At 45.8% G+C, this 17,062-nt stretch overlaps 1 protein-coding gene across 1 annotated transcript; it reads left to right on the top strand.

Moving 5' to 3' along the window:
• The first annotated feature begins 310 nt into the window (after positions 1-310).
• Kdelr2 (KDEL endoplasmic reticulum protein retention receptor 2) lies at positions 311-16,881 on the top strand. Its single transcript, XM_048436811.3, has 5 exons — positions 311-526; positions 9,156-9,256; positions 14,043-14,201; positions 16,137-16,389; positions 16,701-16,881. The coding sequence occupies exons 1-5, from the start codon at positions 436-438 to the stop codon at positions 16,733-16,735; spliced, it is 639 nt and encodes a 212-aa protein (XP_048292768.1). The 5' UTR covers positions 311-435; the 3' UTR covers positions 16,736-16,881.
• The last annotated feature ends 181 nt before the right edge of the window (positions 16,882-17,062 follow it).

Raw genomic sequence — 17,062 nt, 5'->3', positions numbered from 1 at the left:
CAATGCTTAGTACTCCCACAATGCCCCTAAGAGGGATAACCCCAGCTGTCTTAGTAGGATCAGGGAGAAAACGCAGACGACCCTCACAATGGAGTGTCATTTCAAAACTTAAAAAAAGGAAATCGCTGGCAGCTAGGCGGAAACCCTGGAGACGGAAATTGCGGAGCACTCTGGGTCCTCCTCAGTCGGCAGCCCACGCGGGGTGTTGGGTCCGGCAGCTCACGGACTCTGGGCCTTTAAGGGGCGTGGCAGGGGGCGTGGCACCAGCGGCGCCTGCTCTCCCAGGCTGCCCCGCGCGCGCGACGGCAGTTCGGCCACGTCCCTGGCCACGTCGCGCCCGCTCCCGCCATCTTTCGCCGCTTCTTCTCTCAGGGGCTGTCGCCGCGTCCTGAGTCGCTGCCGAGCCTCGGGGCCGCCGCTCCGACTGCCGCCGCCATGAACATCTTCCGGCTGACTGGGGACCTGTCCCACCTGGCGGCCATCGTCATCCTCCTGCTGAAGATCTGGAAGACGCGCTCCTGTGCGGGTGAGCGGTCGCCGGGGCGAGGCGCGAGGGGCAGGACCGCACGGAAGGACCCGTTCGGCCCTCGGTCGCTGGGAGGCTCGCGCGGGGCTCGCGATGGCAGGACACACCCACCTCGGCCGGCCCAGCGGGCCTTGAAAGCCCTCCCGGTGTGCACACGGGTTGGGGTGTCCGTCGCAGTCCTGGGCCCCCCGGTCTGCGCTTGGTCCGCCCGCGAACTTGATCCGTCCGGGTGCAGAGCGCTAAACTGCCCTCCCCCCCGGTCCCGCTGGATCTGAAAAGTTTAGGACAGGGTGTGTGGGGTTCTAGTAGGCTTGTCCCTCTCTTTGGGCTTTTGGGGGGCGCCGCTGAGTCCCCAGGAATCCGTGGGAAACTTGCTCGAGGACGATGGGTTGAACCGCGGGCGAGCGAGCAGGGCCTGACGTGGCAGCCAGGCCACCCGCGAGGTGGGGCCGACTGGAGGAAGAGGGCATCCTGCTCTCCATCCTGTTCTCTTGAGGGACTGGAGCAGGGGATGGACTGGGGAGGCAGGACGTTGTCAGGTCAGACCTGTGCTTACGGTTAAGAGGGCTGCACTCAAGTCTTGGGGTTCAGGATCTCGTCCATCATTAAAAAAAAAAGATAAAAGATAAAAAAAAATGTGCGTCGTAAGTGAATTATTTGGCACAGTTTCGTGCTTCTTTGAGAAGCGAACTGGTTTTTTCTTTCTTGGGTGTGACCATCTAGTAACTGGTTCTCTTAAGCTGCAAGCGCTGGGTACCACTGAGGTCTCCTCAGTGTTCTTATCTAGTTTCCTGGCTCCACGTCACCAGTGAGTTGGCCCTGTCCCTCCCCCCAAGTCATGCATATTTTATTGAGTATTGCAGAGAGGCACTAGAATGAACTTTCCCTGCACAATAGCTGTGAATTTCTGCAAGTCATTAAGTTTTAAGACTCTTCTAAGTTTTAGATAATTTCTTGGTAAATATGATGGTACTTGTCTGTAATCCCAGAACTTGAGAGGTAGAAACCTGAGGATCAGGAATTCAAAGATAGCATGGACTATATGAGACCCTGTCTCCAAAAACAACCTGTCAACCCAAACCCAAAATACATTCTTAAAATGCTGTCCTTAAACTTAATGCCATTGCCCCCAATGAAATAGCTTTGTAAACTCAAATTTAATTTTTTTTAGAGACAGCAGAAGATAGGAGTCCTAGAGGACCTGGGTGATGGAGACGCCACTTATCTGGTTTATTAACAAACTTAACTCATCTAAAGTTAGTGCTACCCCTTTGCCTCTGCTGTCTGAAGGTCTCATCTCTTTCCCTGGAACATAGTTGAGATCCAGGAAGTGAGCACAACCAAAAAAGACCTTTGATCAATCAAAGTGGTTGTTACAAAGTCCTGAAAACGTCGTGTCTGGCTTGGAGGTGACCTGAGAGGCTCGATTGCATGATTTGTGATGACAGCAGATTAATCGGCGCAGTTGGGATAGGGTGTGCATTTGGTCGTCAGCTTAGTGTTCTGTATGGCTCATCTCAGACAGCCCTTAAAATAACCGTGTGGGCAGGTACCCATGCTGGAGGAGGGAACCAGTCGTGGGGAGGGAAGCACAGTTTTGATAAAGCCAGGATTGAAACATAAGCAGTAATTCGTAATCTGGGTTTCAAATTAACACTTGCTTTGTCCTCAGCGGTTCTTCTGCACCTTTGATGCCAGTGCTTCAGGTGTTTTTGTTGTTGTTGGACTCTGACACAACTTTCAGTCTTTAGCTTTCTTTCAAAATCTCTAAGACTTCGTTCCTTAGGTTCTTCTGCCAAGTAAAGATTTATTTTAGTTGTGTGAGTGCTGGTTCCTGTGGAGGCCAGAAGACATCATATTCCCCTGGAGATGGAGTCACAGGCAGTTTTGAGCTGTCTAATGTGATGCTGAAAACTGAACTTAGGTCCTTTGCAAGAGCAGTACATCCCCTTAGTGGCTGAACCATCTCTCCTGCCCCCAGAAATAGAGTTTTTTTGTAAAAAAATATTTTTATGTGCATAAATGTGTGCCTGTGTATTTATCACAAGTGTACAGAGAGCCCTTGAGATCAGAAGAGGGCGTCAGATCCTCTGGAATTGAAGTTATAGTCAGTCAGAAGACACCATGGTGTTACTGAAAAACGAACTCAGGTCCTCTTCAAGAGCAGCAAGTGCTCTCAACCATTGAGCTGTCCCCCCAGTAGAATTCTTAAGAGAACCTTGAATAACAAGGGAATGGAAGGTGGTGCTATTGAATATTCATATTTTCCTGGGAGATTAGAGCATTATGAACAAAGTATTCCAGTTTAAGTTATAAGATGAGAGGTAAATGGGTAAGCTCAGTTCAGGTGTTTCCCAAGTATTCTATGAACATTATTAAACCATCCTCACTCTTGGACTCAAGGGTCCTCTTCATGCTGCTATATAAAATATCCTGGCCTCTCAAAAATGAAAATCACCAAGATCTTTTATTCTGAATTAAACGCTGACTTGTCCTAGCTTGTTTTTCATCTTAAGTTATAATAGTTGTTTAGTGACTTTTGGGAGAGAAAGAACTTGATCGGAGTTTCTCAAATATCTGGAATTTGAGCCATGTCTGTCCAGGTGGTTCTCAGCTTAATAATGGGAGCTCACATTAGGATTTGAACACCAGTGCTGAGCACTCCAGCACTCCCAAACCATAGGATAATTCTCCCTAAGGAAGGATAAGGCAGACTGGCAAGGAAGTGGGACATTCTGTCTTTTGAGTATTTAGTGTTGCCTCAAACTTGAAATCCTCCTGCTTCAGCCTCCCTAGAGCTAGGATTGCAACTGTGCACCGCCACTCTGAGGACCTGTTTGATAGTTGGAGGCAGCAAGCTGATCTTGCTTGAGTGTAAAATCTGTGGCCGCATCTGTTGTCAGTACATCGGGAAATGAAGTGTAGAGTATCTTGTGTGCCTGAATTGCTAGGCATCTTATTGGTTACATTCTCTCTCAGATTGTCACTTTTGTTGTTGTTGTTGTTGTTGTTCTAAGCCCTTATCTAGGGTACTTTAGAAGAAGAAGCTGTAGTATTTACTCATTTATGGTGCTGGAGTTTGAACCCAGAGCCTCATTGAAGTCAAGCAAGTTCTCTACCAGTTCAACCAAATCCAAATACAAAGCTGTGTATTTAGGTGAAGTGCTTTCTGACGTTCCGTCTAAGTTGACAGTCACTGTCAGTGTTGAGCACTGAGTAAAAGCCTAGTGGGGTCCTGAGGTGAGTGACCTCCAGCCTGCCTCCTTTGCTCAATCCTTTCCTCCTAGCCCTTGTGTAGTTACAAACTTTTCAACCTATCAGATTCAACAGGAGCAACTGTCCCTGTATTTTACATAGCTGAATAATTAATTTCTTAATTAATACTTTTATTAATTTATTTATTTTGCTAGTGTTGCGAATTGAACCTAGGACTTCATGATCTGTGTGTACTGGTCAAGCTCTCTGCCACAGGACTCTCTCCCCCAGTGGTAGTGCTTGTTTTTGTTGTTGTTGATACTGAATATTTGAAGCTTTTGCATCACATTCCTGGCTTCCTCTTGGAGTTCTTTCCTCTGTTCTTTGAGGGCTAGTCTCTTAGTAATCATGGCATGCATTGATTGATCACCCTCTGTGTACACAACAGTGAGACACTCAGCAGCAGATGGCAGCAAAGTTTCCAGTCTAAGGCTGCAATGGCAGAACCCTTGGTTCCATCCCTGTATCTTATAAACTGAGCATGGCAGTGCATGCTGTAAGTTCTGGAAGTAGACACAGGAGGACCAGAAGTTCAAAGCCATCTTTGGCTATGAAAAATCTTGAGAGAATAAAAAAAGATGCTGCAGTGGGAGAATGCTTGTTCAGCATGTGTAGCATGTGTGAGGCCTGGGTTTGAGCCTTAGCATTGCACAAAGAAAGGTGCAGGTCAGGTGAGATGGTAAATCATGTGTGAAGAGGTACAGACATGGATGTCAAGCCATAAGGGCAGTAACTTCTGTGAGTGTGAAGTGGACACCTGCTGTGCCTTCCCAACTAGGAGTATAAAGACTGCCGAGGGGAGAGTGCTTCTGTAGCCAAGGACAGTGTTGAGTTACTTACCTTCCTGTATCCCCTCAGTGCTGTCCTCACAGGTGTGTGCTGTCGTGCCCAGTTTATGGAGTGCTGGGCTTCGTGCTTGCCAGCCAAGCACTATCACTATGCCACATCTCCAACCACAAAGCAGATGTAAATAGACATGTTTGGGTAGAATTTACACCAGTAAAGCTATAAACAGGTTGGAGAAATGGCTTGTTGATGCATTCGCTGCTGTTCAGTTCTCAGCAGCCATATGGGTGGCCCCACGGGACCTGATGCCCTCTCTCTCCTCACTGTGTACCTCCCCACATAAATAGAATCTAGAAAATAAAAATAAGTAGAAAATATAAAAATTATAAAATAAACATAAATCCACAGGGAAAATTGTGAAAATTCAAATGTCCAGTGGTCTCAAATATTTTTATGTCCACACTGAACATTGTGAAGACATTAAACAGGATGGAATCAGACATGTGTATTCTTAGAAGGAAAAGATGATTCCAAGATATGACTTCAAACAGTGGATTGTAAAACACAGATTACTTTAAAGGGTAAAAATGTATGTGGTACACATATAAACATGAATGGGAAGGGGACTTTAAGGGCTGGTGCAATGGCTCAGCAGTTAAGAGCCCCTACTGCTCTTGCAGAGAACTTGAATTGGCTCCCTGGTGCCTACATGGGGCTAACAATGATCTGTAATTCCAGTTCCAGGGACTCTGACTGCTTCTGGCTTCCACAGGCCCCAAGCACACATGTGGTGCACATACACACATGTGGCCAGACATTCGTACATGTAAAACTAAATACTTTTTTTAGAAAGGGAGGGATTTTTTTTTAAATTTTATTTAACTTTATTTCATGCGCACTGGAGTTACAGACAGCTGCGAGCTGCCATGTGGGTGCTGGGAATTGAACCTGGGCCCTCTGGAGAAGCAGTCAATGCTCTTAACCACTGAGCCATCTCACCAGCCCAAGAGGGACCTTAAAATAGCTCATACACTTAAAAAGGAGATGGGAGGGCTCTTTAAAAGAGGGGCTGAAGAGGTGGCTGTCATTGAGAGTACTTCCTGGTTTTCTAGAGGACTTGGATTTGGGTCTGATACCCTCTTGTGGCCACTGCAGGCACCTACACTCATGCGCACTTAACCCACAAAGACATAAATACTTAAAAGTAATGAAGATAAATCTTTTTAAAAGAGAAGATCTTCTACTCATCTGTATATTTTAGCCCATTTGGAAAGGTTTAAGAATGATATGTACTTTTTAATATTGACTGTTGTTTCTTAAGTATTCACAATAGCATATGTACTATAAAGCACTTTCCTCCATTGTTTCAACATTCTCAATAAGTTAGTGTAATCTGTGTTTGACAAGCAGAGATAATGGAATTAGGGTGGCATATAATAAGTCCAGCCTTATGAAGCATCTTGACTGAATTGGAACCTAGACCCTTTGGTTCCAAAACCTCCCTTCCTGCTGAGAATCTAACCCAGAGCCTTGGACATGCTAGACACTCTACCAGTGAACTACATTCTCTGCCTGAGACCTGCCATGTAGCCCAGGCTGGCTTTGAACTCTGATCTTCCTGTCTCAGCTTCCTGATTACAGCAGCTAGGCTGGGGTTGCAGGCTCTTTCTGCCATGCCTGACTGTGAGACCGTTCTTAAGTGTTGAGTTATGGAGTCCAGGGAAAGGTCATGAATTTTAAAAGAATGTTCAAGCTAGGTGCGTAGGTGCACATTTGTAATTCCAGCACTTGGAGGGATGGAGGGGTGGAGATTGGATAAGGAAGTCAAGGCCAGTTTTGACCCACAGCAAATTCAAGATCAGCTGTCTCCACCAAAAGAAAGTTTTTTGTTTTTGTTTTTTTAAATTTAGAATATCCAGATCCTTTGAGAGACTCTTAGATTACAACCTCTCCGGGTGGCCTCACCCACAGTGCTTGGTGGCATCTCTGCTGTTATTAGAATCTCCTTCTTGTTTGGATAAACCAGTAGGAATGTCAGAAACCCAACTTTGAACTTCACTGTAATTTAAAGTCCTGTGGGCTCAACTGTGGAGGTGTGGGCTTTCATAAACCTTGATGAGCTCTGTGGGGAAGAACAAGAATGAGTGATACTAATTTAAAGTGTTTTGCTGTTAAATGTAACAGGAAGATGCATTAGATATCAGGGCGTCAGTCTGGAGTGCTCTTGAGTGCTTTGTACATATTCACCTGGGAACTTTTTGTTTGGGTTGGTTTTGGTTTTTCAGGGTTTCTCTGTAGCTTTGGAACCTGTCCTGGAACTAGCTCTTGTAGCCCATCACCTGGGAACTTTTTAATCCAAGATCAAGTTGGTATTGCCTGAGATTGTAACTCAGTAATGAGGGGCTTGCCTACCTGGGTTTGACCTTCAGGACTGCAGGCAGGCAGGCCTAGCTCTGCTGATCCATCAGTAGACAGATAAGGTAGCAGCTATTCAATTCCATCCCTACCCCAGGTGATTCTTGCCCACCTCCTCCTATCTTTAACTTGGGATTGCTTCCTTCTGTGAGGTGAAACGCCTTTCAGTGAGAAAGAGCAAAGCTGTTACTTTCTAGTCAAGCTCCATACCAGGGAGAATGGTTGCCACATCCTTTAAGTGTCCGAGATTCCCAGATGGTAGTTCCTGTGTGGATTCCACACCATTGCACATACCACCTGGCTTCTCCTTTGCCCATTGCTCACTCAGGGCGTCGCACCCTCCCATTTGTAGTAAGTTAGGACAGAGCCCAGGGCACTTTATCTGCTTCCTGTCCTAGAGACACAGTAGAATTCAGATCCTCTGCAAGTTTCATCCAGAGACTGCCCATGACATGAAGATAAAATGGATTCCATTTTCTTTTGAACATGTGTTTTTCTAGACCTACTACATGTCAGGCCTAGTGCACAGCACAGGAAATACTAAACGGAATGAGGCACAACCTCCACAAGAGAGTTCTGTGACTATTGGAGGCTTTGCAGGGCACAGGAACCGAACCATCAAAGCTGTGTCAGAGTGTGTGAGGGCAGAGGTGTCCTTGCCTTCCACCATGTTTGAGCACCTCGGGGGTTCTCGTCTCCATTGCCCATCTTTGAGTAGAAGGACTGTGATCGCAAGTGCCTGCTGCTGAGTCTGGCTTCACATGGCTTCTGGGAATCCTCTCACACGCATGACCAGTGCTTCATCTCCTGAGCCAGCTCCACAGAGTGTCTTACAGTGCCCGTGGAGAAGCCAGGGCAGCAGCTGGCATGAAGTGCCCATGGGATGAATCAGCAGCACTAAGGAAGGGAGTCTCCAAGTGGAGGTGATAGCTGTTCAGTTGGGTCTCAAAGGACAGTGATGAGCTAGCACTCTTGACTGTTAGTGCAGGAATGCTGATTGATAAGCATGTACCTGGCACCAGAGCCCCATTGGAACAAACCTTTCTTGACAGACTGCCTGTCTATATTCTGTTTTATTGAAAAGACAACTGGAAAATTCTCAGGACTTCACCAAGTATCCCATAGGACCTGTCTGTGGCTCCTGTCTTTCTCACCCCAGTGTGTAGCATCTGCTTCGACATTTTCCCTCTGAAACAATGATCTCTGGTAGAAAGAGGCCCCCCTTTCTGAGGAAAGCAGTAAGCAGATCGGCTGCCCAGCTCTGCCCTAGGTCCTTGATTGGAAGCAGTCAGCTTTCCTTCTTTCTACTCCTTTGTGAAGGAGCTTGTTCACGCCTGATAAGAAAGGTCTTCTGTCCAGGTTTGTTGTTTCTGTAAGCTGTAAATGACCTGAGAAAGTCAAAGAGTGCACTTAACCATGTTCCATAGGAGAGAAGGGAGTGGGAGTGGAGAGAGCTCTCTGCTGGGTCCATGCTCTGCGCTGTGTGATGGGTGGACTGTGCACTGCCGCTGAGGCGGTCAACTTCGAATCCCCGTCACCTTCCAGTTGTCACAGATCGCTCCGTCTGCAGCATCTTGAAATTCACACAGACATGTGGGCAAGGTTCCCTGTGTAATGTGATCTGGTTTCCCCACGTGAGCTGTGGCTGCCCTGCTCTGTAGAGGGAAACATGGTGTCAAGGTGTATCCGTTTTTATTATGTATTGCACCAGGACAGGGTCTCAGTGCAGCTCAGGCAGGCCTGGAACTCAGTCTTCCTGTTCCAGCTTCCTGAGTGTTGGGAACTCAGGCGTGTGCCAGCACAGTCAGCCCCAGGAGTTAGGCATATGTGAGTCATACAGAGGTAAAGAGGGTAAAGATGTGTGGTACTGAATAGCAAGCGCTGAGCTGTTTGAGCTTAGTCCTTGGAGGGTAGACATCTTGGTGTATTGGTGATATTGTAAGAAAGTCACTTGCCGAGATTCATCCACCATAGGAGGACCGGTTAGGAGAGCTAAAATGGGGTGTTGTAAGAAAGAAAAGCTTTATTTTCTCTGGTTTAATCAGTTGTCCCCAGGCCTGGGCCTTTGACCCCAAGTATCTTCTCCCTGTCTGTGGACTTGCTGACCAGAATGATCTCAGGAGCCAAAGTTCTTCCCCAGGGCTGTCCTAACTCTCACTTTTTGTTTCTTCAGGCATTTCTGGGAAAAGCCAGCTTCTGTTTGCACTGGTCTTCACAACTCGTTACCTGGATCTTTTTACTTCATTCATTTCCCTCTATAATACATCTATGAAGGTATAGTATGACATCAGTCCAGCACACCTACCCCCCATGTGCACACCCAGGGGAACTAGTCACTTTTTTTTAAAATTTAAATTCTCTAAGACTAATAGCTAGATACGCTATTCTGTTAAAAGTTTTCATTTTCAATGTGTGTATGTGTAAACATGGGCAAGCACATGCTGTGGTGCCCACATGGCGACCAGAGGGCACTTTTGGGAATAAGTTCTGTCCTTCCACCCAACCCAGGTTGTCAGCCTCAATTGGCAAGGGCTTTTACCTGCTGATCCACCTTGCTGATGTGTCTGTCTGTCTGTCTCTCTCTCTCTCTCTAGAGAGATCTGAGCTTCCAGTCATAGTCACCCCATTGCACTCTATTGTCCCCCTTCTGCTTTCATGTCTTTTGCTTTATTTCTTGATTTTTCTAGTGTTGGGAATCGACTGGGGCCTCATGTTCTGCAAGCACTTTACAGCACCCCCTCCCTACCCAACACTTTGTGTTTGAAAGCATCTTGATAAATATAGATTAAAGTGGGCATGCAGTATTTGGGTTTATGATCTTTGCTAAAAGTCAAATTTGAGAGCTGGTGAGGTGGCTCGGTGGATAAGGAGACTTACCACCAAGCCTGATAATTTGAGTTCAATCCTGGGGACTCACATAGTGGAAAAAGAGAATCAACTCCTGCAAGCTGTCCCTTAACTGCCACATGCATACACAAACACATATAGCAAATAAATGTGTAAAAAACTAAGGAAAAACGAGCAAGTTTGAGTTACTTGTAATCATTTCGTTCAGGGCTCTAGTAACCAGGAAATATTTGACTGTCTAAAAATGACTAGGTTGGGCTAGGAAGGTGGCTTCCATGTCAGCGCAGTGTCATTTGATCCTCAGCACCCATATAAGTTGTGCGTGGGGGCACTCACTTGTAGTCCCTGCTCTAGGGAGGTAGAGAGAAGGATCCCCAGGGCTCAGTCCTGCCAGCCTAGTCTGAGTGTTGAGCCCTTTGTATCAAGAACACCTTCGGTGGAGCAGTGACTTAGCAGTTAAGAACACATACTGCTCTTGCAGAGAAACTGAGTTTGGTTCATAGCACCCACATCAAGAGGCTTACAACAGTCTGTTGCTTCAGACGATCTTGCTCTCTTGTGACTTCTGTCAGGTATATACTTTTACATACACATAAATTAAAATAACTCTGAAAAGCCATTGACAATGACACTGGGACTTGTTTCCTCTGCATATACTGGATTTTGGGGATCCAGTCTGTTTGGATGCTCACCTTCCTGGACCTGGAGGGAGGGGGGAGGAACTTGAACTTCCCACAGGGCAGGAAACCCTGACTGCCCTTAGGGATGAAGAGGGAGGAGGAGAGGGAGTGGGGGGAGTGGGAGGGTGTTGGGAAGAGGGGCGTAAATGGAAACTTTTATAATTTAATAAAATTACTTTCAAAAAAAAAAGAATCTAGAAAAAAAAATTAAAATAACTCAAACACGCAAGGTCAATCTCTTTCCTACACACACAGGAACACAAACCTGGATGAATGCATATATCCAGGATAACTAGGTTCTGCTTGTTGTCTGATAAGATGAAACTGCAGGTACTGCAGATGGGAGAGTCAGAGCCCTCTCTTCTACAGAGTCCCAACTCAGCACAATCCTGCTTGCTTGCTTGCTTGCTTGTTTAGCCAGAACCCAGTTGTAGGTTACAGGCAGGGCCCTGGGAAGTCCCCGGCTACAGTAAGCCTGGACTAGGTATGGTCCAGAGGGGGCGCAGTGTGGGTGCACCTACATGTGTGCTTTCTTTATTAATAAATGTGTAGGTTAAAACCAACAGTTTTAATACATGCTGATGATTTACAAACATAAATGCATAATGAGGCCTGGGAACTGTTTAGTGTCATTGTGGGGTTAAGGACTTGGTGATTACCCTCATTTCCCCATTTAAGTCATTTGCCCCAGTGTTTTCCTAATTAGGTTTCTTAAGTTGTATTTCCTAGGAAGAAGGAGTAACAAGACAGTGTAGTACTTTCCCTGCCATCTCTAGTCATGATTGAAATCTGCATTTGATTCTTAGGCCTGAGTGTCTGCAGTTTACAAATTGATATAATTTCAGAATACTAGGCTTTTCCTTGGGGCCGGGTGACCTTTTGAAGATGAAAGAACACAGGACTCAATTGTAAGCCCTTGGACAGTTCTGTTGCTCTGTACCCAAAATTGCTGTCTTAGAGGCAGAATTGTTTTACAAACTAGCTTTCAGGGGGGTGGGGAGACGGCTCAGCAGTTAAGAGCATTTGCTGCTTTTGCAAAGGACAGGAGTTCAGTACCCAGCATCCACAGCAGCCTGTGATTCCAGCTCCAGCTGGTTAAGAGCACTGGCTGCTCTTGCAGAGGACCTGGGTTCAATTCCTAGCACCTACATGTCAGCTCACCACTATCTGTAACTTAAGACCGAGAGGATCCAGAGGTCAGAGGATCTTCTGACCTCATGGACACTAGGCACACATGTAGTGTACATACATAACTAATAATTAGTTAAATCTAATTTTTAAAGCAGTATGAACTTAACATCTTAATTGATGAGCCATCTCTCCAGCTCCAAAACTTATTTTTGATTTATGTGTGTGTGTATGTGCACTTTGTGTGTCTACAAAGGCCAGAAAAGGGAGTAAGATTCCAACTCGTGCTGCTCCTGCAGAGGACGCCACTTCAGTCCTTAGCACCCAGATCATGTCGCCTGTAACTCCACTCCAGGGAATCCGGTACCTTCCAGTCTGCAATCACACACACAAGTGCACAGACACACAGTCAGACACATAGTATTTAAAAATAATAGTAAAGGCTGGAAAGGTGATGGCTCAGTGGATTAGATCACTTTTTGCCCTTGCAGAGGACTTGACGCCTATAACTCCAGTTCAAGGAACTTCGATCCCTTCTGCCCGTGGAGAGAACTAGACAGGTGTACATATATACATGCAGGCAAAACACTCACAAAATAAAAACTTAGAATCTTAAAATAGTAATAATCTTAAACAAACAAAATTAACTTTTGGCTTTGCTTTGTTGCAATACCAGTCTGAATTTCATAGCAACAATCTGGATATTTATTGTTAAAGTAACACAATGTTTTACATTTTAGTATGTCCCTTTATTTTGTGTATATCTGTTAAGTGTACATGTATGGGTGCACACATGTTATGTGATGTTTTACTCTTTTGGCTTTTTGAGGAGCTCACCACCCAGCTCCCAAATAAATCACACAGACTTATTCTTAGTTATGAATGCTTGGTCTTAGCTTGGCTTGTTTCTTGCCAGCTTTTCTTAATTTATATTATCCCAACTACCTTTTGCCTCTGGACTTTTATCTTTGTCCATTTCTATATGCCTTTCTTGCTTCTTTCTCTGTGCTTGCTGTGTAGCCTGGCCTGGGCCCTGGTGTCCTCCTCTCCTTGTTCTCTTGTTTGCTCCTTGCTCTCCTGGTCTTGCTTCTCCTCGTGTTTATACTCTCCTCCTGCCAACCCCGCCTACTCTTGTTTCTGCTTCACTATTGGCTGTTCAGCTCTTTATTAGGACCCTCAGGTGTTTAGACAGGCACAGTAACACAGCTTCCCAGAGTTAAACAAATGCAGCGTAAACAAAAGTCACAGACCTTACAATACTATTCCCCAGTACACACATGACAGTGCTCAAGTGTGGGGTCAGGATCCCTTGAAGGAGTTGGTCTCCTTTCAGCACATATAGCCCAGAGATTACACTCCAGTCGTGGGGCTTCGCCTTAAGTGCCTTCTTTCTGGCCCTAAACAAATGAGTGAAGTTTAAGCAAAAGCCACTGTGGCAAAAGTTTAACCTGTATTACAGTGCTTAATCTTATCTTTACAAAAAAGCTGCCAAAGAAGTGTTAGACGGAAGTCCTTGGTCCAGAACTGCAGTGAACTTTGCAGTCTTTTCCCTCTAAAGCTGCTGTGTCATAGGGTAAGATGAGATGCAAAGCCTGTTTCTCTGAAGTTTCCTACACTCTTAAAACATATGCTTAACATTTGATCCAACCAACCTGCTCCAAGGTATAAATGCAAGAGAAATGAAACTTATATTCACACAAAGGCTGTAATCCATGTTCATAGCAGCTACTCACCATCTTCCAACTGGAAACAGGACACCTCCCCTTTAACTAGTGAGTGAGTGAGCAGACTGTGATGTTCCTGTACACTAGATCTCTGCTCAGCACAAAGGAGGAAACGGGCCAGAGGTTATGGCTCAGTGGGTAAGAGTGCTTGCTGCTCAGCTGTGAGGCTGGAGCTCAAGTGCCGGCACCCACATTTGACAGCTTACAGCAGGTTTACAGTAGGCTGTAATTCCAGCTTCAAGGGGTTTGGTGCCCTCTTCTGATCCCCGTCGATGCATATGTACACATTCAAAAATAAAAAGTTTTTGATCTCTAAAAAGGAAAATTACTAATGTATGTAGCAACTTTGGCAGACCCTCAGACACATTGTGCCATCTGTAGAAGACAGGTGCAGAAAACAGTGTGTTGTTTGACATCACTCATGTGACGTTCTAGAGAAGGCAAAACTGGGAACAGAACAGGAAGGGCAAACTGGAGCCTGGAGGGTAAGATCTGGGTGATAGAACTGCCCTATGGTGGCTGTGTGACTCAGGACTGTATATCAGCCAGAAGTGTGTATGTGTGTGTGTATGAGAGAGAGAGAGAGAGAGAGAGAGAGAAGCTGACTAGGTGGTGGTACGGTAGGTAGTGTTTAGGAACAGTTGCAATGTGCTCCTAACCTGGTGTCTCTCCTTTGCCTAGCTTATCTACATTGCCTGCTCCTATGCCACGGTGTACCTGATCTACATGAAGTTTAAGGCCACCTATGATGGAAATCACGACACCTTCCGAGTGGAGTTTCTGGTGGTTCCCGTGGGAGGCCTCTCATTTCTAGTCAATCATGACTTCTCTCCTCTTGAGGTTGGTTAAGGGATTTACTGGTCACATCTGGTTCCTGTTAACAGAAAATGAATTATTCTTGTTTTCTTCCCTTTGTTTTGGTGTTTGACAGACTTCTGGTACAGCATACACTGTTGTAATAGATTTGGTATATTGGAATTAAAGCGCCTGGGTACTTGGGTGTCTGCCGGCGATTTATTGCTGGATGCTTCCCCAAACTAAGCCTGGTGTAGTGGTACGTGCTTCTCATCCCCACTTGGGAAGCAGAGGCAAAAGGATCAGGAATTCAAGGCTGTCCTCAGCTACATAGTGAGTTTGAGGCCAGTGTGAGCTATATAAGACCTTGTCTCAATAAAAGAAAGGGGATGAGAAGGACTGGAGAGATATCTGCTAGTAGAGTGTTGAACGCCCGAGTTTGCCCTCCAGAACCCATATGAAAAATGGAGGTGCAGTGGTGCATATAATCCCAAGTGTTGGGCAGGTTGAGATAATAGATTGCTGGGGCTCACTATGAGCCAGCCCAGCTTACTTTCTTGTTGTTGTTGTTGTTGTTTGTTTGTTTGTTTCGAGACAGAGTTTCTTTGTAGCTTTGGAGCCTGTCTTGTAACTCACTTGGTAGACCAGGCTGACCTCAAACTCACAGAAATCCACCTGTGTCTGCCTCCCGAGTGCTGGGATTAAAGGTGTGCATCATCACTGCTTGGCTTCTAGTTTACTTACAAGGCTAATGAAAGACCCTATCTCAGAAAAGAGGTGAATGGCACCTAAGGAATGACACCTGAGCTGTTCTCCAGCACTAGCACATATGTGCATACACACTGAAAATGCAGGAGCTTCCTAACTTCTGATGGGGCTGTGACCATTTATTGACAGATTCATTGCTAGTTGAAAAAACATGCTGGGCTGTGGTGGTGCACACCTTTAATCCCAGCACTCAGGAGACAGAGGCTTCTCTGAGTTCAAGGCTAGCCATATCTACAGAGTGAGTTCCGAGTTCCAGGACAGCCAGGGCTACACAGAGAAATCCTATCTCAAAAAAAAAAAAAAAAAAAAAGAAAGGAAGGAAGAAAGGAAACATTTAATATAGCTATCTTTTCCTTTTTTTAAATTGATTTTATTGAGCTCTACATTTTTCTCTGCTCTCCTCCCTTCCTCTCCCCTCCCCTTCAACCCTCTCCCATGGTCCCCATGCTCCCAATTTACTCAGGAGATCTTGTCTTTTTCTACTTCCCATGTAGATTAGATCCATGTATGTCTCTCTTAGGGTCCTCATTGTTGTCTAGGTTCTCTGGAATTGTGATTTGTGGACTGGTTTTATTTGCTTTATGTTTAAAAACCACTTATGAGTGAGTACATGTGATAATTATCTTTCTGGGGCTGGGTTACCTCACTCAATATGTTTTCTAGATCCATTAATTTGCCTGCAAATTTCAAGATGTCATTATTTTTTTCTGCTGTGTAGTACTGCTTTGTGTAAATGTACCACCTTTTCCTTACCCGTTCTTACTAACCTAGCACATTGTAGACTATTGTTTCTTGTCGGTGCAGGAGGTGCACTGTGACCGACTGGGATCAGCAGCTCTGCTGCTGCCCAGCATCGTAGTACATCCCACTAGCCCGAACATGAAAATCAAGTATGGTTTCTGTTGGGTGTACGTTGCTTTCATATTGTTGCAAAGTTGAAGAATTGTCAGGCAGAGCCATCTATGGTGGAAAAATAAGGGCAGTTGGTGGAGAATCAAGAGAAGCAGTGACAGAAAGCAGGGTGGGTTGGGGACTCTGGATCTGGAGTGAGATGAGCCCACACAGGAACACTGTCCGTGTGGATTCGTGGTAGGTAAGACATGACAGTTCCCTTACCTAGCTCGTCTTAGGCAGCTCACCCAACCTCTTAGATGGTGTCGTGTGTGGTAGCTGGTTGCTCCCCCCAGCTGAAGCCCGTCTCCTGCCTTTCAGATCTTATGGACCTTCTCCATCTACCTGGAGTCCGTGGCCATCCTTCCACAGCTCTTTATGATCAGCAAGACTGGCGAGGCTGAGACCATCACCACCCACTACCTCTTCTTCCTGGGCCTCTACCGTGCTCTGTACCTCGTCAACTGGATTTGGCGCTTCTACTTCGAGGGTTTCTTTGATCTCATTGCTGTGGTGGCTGGTGTGGTCCAGACCATTCTCTACTGCGACTTCTTTTACTTATACATTACAAAAGGTACGTCATGTCTGCCTTCAGTTCATAGATGCAGGTACTGTCAAGATTCTGAGACAGGGTTTCTCTGTGTAGCCTTGGCTGTTCTAAAATTCACTGTGTAGACCAGGTTGGCTTGGAACTCAGAGATCTGCTTTTCTCTATCTCCCAGATGCTGGGATGGAAGGCGTGCATCACCACCGCCTGGCCTGGCTGTTTTTTTCTATTGCTGTTATGTCCTTGTACTTGTGCAGCATGTGCAAGGACCAGGGAGAAGGGAACTGAACTTGTTCATACAGTGACCTCTTGTTTCTGTTCTTTTCTGTCAAATCCAGTACTCAAGGGAAAGAAGCTCAGTCTGCCAGCGTAAGTGCCAAAGATCACCAGCAGCCTCTGTCCTTCAGGGTGCTCGGACAGGATTCTCACCACAGCGAGGGCGCGGATGCTCAGTGCGGAGAAGCAGAGATGGCTCCTTCTGTCGCAGCCGCTCCCTGTGGCTCTGCGGGGATGCAGAGGAAGGGACCAGGAGGCTCTGTCCACTGCATCCTGCCTTAGCTTTTTTATTACTATGTACAAAGAGTTTTTTACACAAAGAAACTTAATGCTGTGTTAATAAATTCAATGTGTAGATGAATTGGGGCAGTTCCAAAAGTGACAGTTTTGTACAGAATAAGTACAAGCCTTTTTTATTTTTTGA

The sequence above is a fragment of the Myodes glareolus genome, chromosome 2, assembly GCF_982192425.1.
Source record: "Myodes glareolus chromosome 2, mMyoGla1.1, whole genome shotgun sequence".
In the NCBI taxonomy this organism is placed as follows: Eukaryota; Metazoa; Chordata; class Mammalia; order Rodentia; family Cricetidae; genus Myodes; species Myodes glareolus.
The sequence above is the reverse complement of the archived record's forward strand: the minus strand, read 5'-3'. Positions and strand labels throughout refer to the sequence as shown.

Bases quoted from the DNA above. Each gene is read 5' to 3' on its own strand.
- Kdelr2 (XM_048436811.3), top strand. From the start codon at position 436: ATGAACATCTTCCGGCTGACTGGGGACCTGTCCCACCTGGCGGCCATC. The intron at 527-9,155 runs GTGAGCGGTCGC...TTGTTTCTTCAG, and splicing joins GAAGACGCGCTCCTGTGCGG to GCATTTCTGGGAAAAGCCAG. The intron at 16,390-16,700 runs GTACGTCATGTC...TGTCAAATCCAG, and splicing joins TTACTTATACATTACAAAAG to TACTCAAGGGAAAGAAGCTC.